The 4,994-nt window shown below is 39.2% G+C and overlaps 1 protein-coding gene across 8 annotated transcripts in view; it reads right to left on the bottom strand.

Moving 5' to 3' along the window:
- Positions 1-1,057, bottom strand: part of LOC109085514 (membrane-associated guanylate kinase, WW and PDZ domain-containing protein 1-like) — a 51,505-nt gene extending 50,448 nt beyond the window's left edge. For 7 of the 8 annotated variants that reach the window (XM_042730380.1, XM_042730377.1, XM_042730378.1 and 4 more), the window contains exons 1-2: positions 951-1,057; positions 41-217 (exon numbers count right to left, since the gene is read on the bottom strand). In XM_042730380.1, coding sequence (XP_042586314.1) covers positions 41-59 — 19 coding nt within the window. In that variant the 5' untranslated portion in view covers positions 60-217; positions 951-1,057. Of the gene's footprint in view, positions 1-40; positions 245-950 lie in introns of all 8 variants that reach the window. The other variant, XM_042730376.1, reaches the window with a different exon arrangement.
- Positions 1,058-4,994: the final 3,937 nt, after the last annotated feature.

Raw genomic sequence — 4,994 nt, forward strand, 5'->3', positions numbered from 1 at the left:
ACACACACACACACACACACACACACACACACACACTCACCTGTAAGCGTGTTGTTCATGTCTGCATCCTCCTGCAGCGCTGTCTGCTCTACTCCTGCATGCTACACGCGATCGCAGCACTTCTGGGAACTAGTGCAACTCTGTCGCAAAGCATCATGGGTAATCACTGTCCTACTGAGAGGCTGGATGGGTGGCTTGGGTGTCCCATAATAGTTACCTAGGCAACCAGGAACCCATTAACATGCTTGAAAAGAAAGAGGGACAGAAAGCATGGCAGAGAAAGAGAGCTCTGTAACACACACACACACTCACTCACACACACACACACACACTCACACTGGGCTCAGTGCACGAGAACACAGCACACTAGAACTGATGCTAGAGAGTGTGCTAGAGTTTCTGCAGAAGCACACAGACATGTCTGAATGTTTGGTGAGAGACTGTAGCTAAAACAATCAGCACAACACTCATATACTGGAGTCTGACTCATGCAGTATCAATGAGAAGAACACTGCATTCACAGCTTCATCTAACAGGTCACCATCCAATTTATTTAATGCATTCCTAATAATTTTTTACATTATAATGGCTTTTTAAATTTGGTTGTTCAATTGTAAATTTGGACACGTGCACACAAGAATCAGTAGATGAGTTAAAGACACAATCTTACGCATTATAATTCATGCTTGTTAAAAAAGTTGAGTTCAGTCACAGAAAGAGGGCGAGTGACTCCTGGTATCATTAACATCTCTCTCCTATAGGCTACTGATGAATGGCAGTTTGTCAAATGTTTCTGTAAATATTGTGCATCCATCAGTGTTTGTTTTGGCTATGCTAGCATGCTAATGCTATCTTTGGGCATGTGCAAGGGTTTTTTGGTGATCTGATGTGAAGCTGCAGTGATGAAGATGATGATGAAGATGATGATGGACTGAGGGTCTGTGACTCACCGTCATACGCTCCTGTCTCTAGCAGTCCTCCGCTCCAGCTCCAGCTCCAGGAAGTCCTCCACAGACAGGAAGCTGTAGTCCACAGCTCCGAGGAGGACGGGTCGTACCTGCGTGAGAAGCACGAGGGTCAGAGCTCCAAACCACACGCTGGGAGTTTTCCCCCACATTTTCCCCAACTTAGATTCACGACACTCAGGTATGGACAGACTTTGACGTGCGCTTTGTGTTTGTTCTGAAGGTTAAACACACCTGCATCTCTGAATACTGTTATGACAGGAAATCGATGTAAACACAGTCACTTATGCTTTCAGAACAAGACAAAACATCTGATACGTGGAAACGGTCTATGATTTCATCAGTAATAAACAACTGGCAATAATGCGGAGGAAAAAAGAAAAACCCATAACTATGATTGTCTGAAAACTTTCAGAGACTTAAAGTGCTTTTTGTTTATCACTCGTAATTGTCTTTTCCTTTATTACTCTATATTTGCTTGTATGTTTTGAAGCTATGTTTAATTGGTTCAATTCTTAACAATTGCTTTGATTTATTATTAATTATTTAGGTTACACTTTAATTTGATACTCCACTTTAGACATTCCACTAACTCTACAAATCAACATTGATTCACAGCTACAGGTCTACTGACTCTCAGAGCAGACGTCAGGTCAGGTGTAGGGTTAGGAGGATACGCTGATGTAGATTGTAAAGTGTCTCACAGTCAGTGTGTTGAGGACTCATCAGAGTAAAGTGTTAGCAGATATTAAGTGTCGACTCACACCCATAAAAACTATGAGGAGCTGGGCTCAGGATCTGACCAGAGCAGACCTCCAGCATGCAGTCAGCTAAAAATCACTCCCAGTTTACTCTGAATAAACACAACAAGCACAACACCGTGCAATAATGCAGCAAAACTTCTGTTGGTGACTCGAAATACACAGTTCATAACCGTTTCTACTGATGAGATGAATATCAAACAGCATTCAGTTTGTACACTACAGATCTCAGGAGTCGACTGGACAGTGACGGACCCGCTAAAGGCCATCAAGGGCTCTGTGTAAGTCCAGACACACACAGGACGGTCAGTAACCTTAGTGTGCAGTACAGGTCCACCGATAGTGGATTTAGCTGATACCGATAGCTAGGTTGGACCACACTGGCCCATACCGATTAATTAACAGATGGTTTTTAAAATGGATACTGAACAAGAACTAAAATAGTGCTTTATTTATTAAAAAAAAAAAAAAACGTACTCAACCATACTACTAGTAGTAGTAATAATAATAATAATAATAATTATAATAATAATACTAATAGTAACAGTAATAATAAATGTTGAAATCACCACACTCTAACAAGGAACAATACTTACACAGCTTTCATTAATCTTAATGTTACGAATGGACTCTTATTTGAAAGTGTTTCCATTTCATTTCATCAGTCATGCTTAAAGATGCACATCTTTAAATATATACACAAAGGCCATAGGCACAATTATACCAGCACAACATATAGTCACACTTTAACTGATTCTGTTCTTGAACACTTAATGATTATCTAATCAAAATAAAAGAGCAGCTGAGTCTAGGAGAACTCACCGGTATCACACACACTCCAGACGCGTCGCGTTCAGCTCGAGCAGCGCTCTAAAACAGTTTATTTATTCACCAAACGGACACAAGTTTACTTCAAGAATGAACAATGAGACATAGATAAATTTGAAGTTCAGTGTTTAAAAAAACAGAGCAAATGGAAAGAGCGATCTATATTATAGCTCTATAAATGAAGCATACAGACTTTATTAGAGCCACAGAAAGACACACGTTTCGATGAAAATGCTCAATATACAATTCATTAATTCATTATACATTAACAATGATTCGGGCGAATATAATGTAATTTAATGGAAAACTATGTGAATGGCGCGGCAGGATTTTCTGTCTGAAGTGTCTCGCTCTGTTCAGCGTGCAGCGTCACGTGTCTAAACAAACAGCACGAGCTGTCAGTGATTTCAGCCACTAGAGGCCGCTCTTGTACTGTATAATGAAAACTGACCTTTCTCAACTGCTCCAGCAATGGATGCAACCCGAAAAAATATCGGCATGGATTTTTGCCGATAACCGATTGTTCCCGCAATCAACTATCGGTGCTGATTAATCTGTCAACCTCTAGCGTGCAGTGAGGTGATTTACATTATAGTGACTCTGACTTCATCTAACTCACTCGCTAGAGGAAGATTCAGGCTTTCACAGCATTCACAGCTATACAGACTGATCTGATGAGACCCAACTATCAGTCGTCAGCAGAGGCCGGCTTGATGAAGCATGACATACCTGCTGATCAATCACAGCACGTTCTACCAATCATGATCTGTTCATGAGTCACAGCCTAAAGCCACACGAGCAGCATATGACTGAGCTCATGAAAACCATTACTGCTGAGAGAAAAGAGTGAAGCTTTTACATTACCAAGCACTTTTAAATACACCAGTGACATTTTCTCTCATAAATGGAACAGTAACTGCAGGAATACAAAGTCAGGATTTTTTCTGACTGCGTGTGTGTCTCAGCGATTCCACAGTCATGAAAAACCTGGAAACAGTAGGCAATTTTAAAATGGTGATTTCCAGACCTGAAAAAAGTTCTGTAAATGAATAAAATCCTGAAGGTGATAGAAAAATCATGGGTTTTTTCATTGTTTTACACTGACCTCTGCGTCTAGGAGTGCTGCAGGTTTTCATGGAATACTAAAACAATGTGAGGTTTCTTTTTATCTGGACAAGCAAGGTACTTATTAAATCATTGTTCTGAATATTATATAAAATATCACTGGCGGGATCTGAACCCAGAGCTCCAAGCACTCCTGTACTATCAGAATAAACACACAGAAATCTGAAGGATGCAATCAAGACTGAAGAGAGTAAAGATAAGTGGGACAAATGAGGTATAAATCCAAAGAAAACAAACCCCTAAAGGTTTAGCTTGGAGTCCTCCACAGGAGCTCTGCCTTCAGGTGTTCTTCATCTGCATCTCTAGTGTGTGAATATAATACGAGCCAGTGAAACATGCTGCGTTCACCTTTAACTCCTACAGACAGATGTGTGATCTTTCACATGACCCGTCCTGCTCTGGAGTTTATCACCATTCGGATGATCTCCTCAAATACTTCATGTGTTTTATGATTATTTATTTTTCAGCTGAATGTTTGTTCCTGTCCAGCAATAGTGTGGATGTGTTTTTAAGTAGAGCACTGATTCTTAAAGTGCGGTACAAGGAGGAATCACTAAATCACAACTAAATTAAATTACTGTTAAAACACTTTTGATAAGTTTGCAAGGTGGCTAAATGATGCATGTGTTCATTTTTTTTTACCAAGTACTGCACATTTTTTACTTTACATTTAAGTACAGTACAGTTTTCTTTTTCTACTTTTTAAGTACAGTAAGGCTTTTATTTAACTTTTAGGTACAGTATTTTAATTTAATCATGTAAGTTTTTTTTATTTATTTATTTACCTGTAAGCACAGTGTAGTGTTAATGTTCAAACTGTATTTATGTTTAAAGTGGCCGACAATAATAAATATTATAATTTTTGAACTGTGCAGAGCTGTAGCTGAATGATTAGGCCTACGACGCATCTGTGTTTTAATGTCGGTCATTATGGTGGTACTTGGAGAGCCAAATACTTGGTGAAAAAGGTTTGAGAAGCACTGAACTAGAGGATATGTTTTCAGTGCTGCTGTCAGAATGAATGATACACGTTTGCTCACAGAAAGTCATGGAGATTTAGAGCTGGGTATTGTTCAAAATCTTTCGATCCGGTGCCAATTTCGATGCCTCAGTTTCGATACCGGTTCCTAACGATACTTTTTTCGATACCAATTTTATGAAATCCATTTTAAAAAAGATTACAGAACACATTACCTCAGAAAAACTTTGGTTTTATTTTTTCAGTTTGACATCATGCCCTTAGCCAGTGCACAAAGGAACAAAAAATGTTTTATAAAGAGCTCATGCTCACCAAAGTTGAATTTATTTTAATAAA

The sequence above is a fragment of the Cyprinus carpio genome, chromosome B8 (genome assembly GCF_018340385.1).
Source record: "Cyprinus carpio isolate SPL01 chromosome B8, ASM1834038v1, whole genome shotgun sequence".
In the NCBI taxonomy this organism is placed as follows: Eukaryota; Metazoa; Chordata; class Actinopteri; order Cypriniformes; family Cyprinidae; genus Cyprinus; species Cyprinus carpio.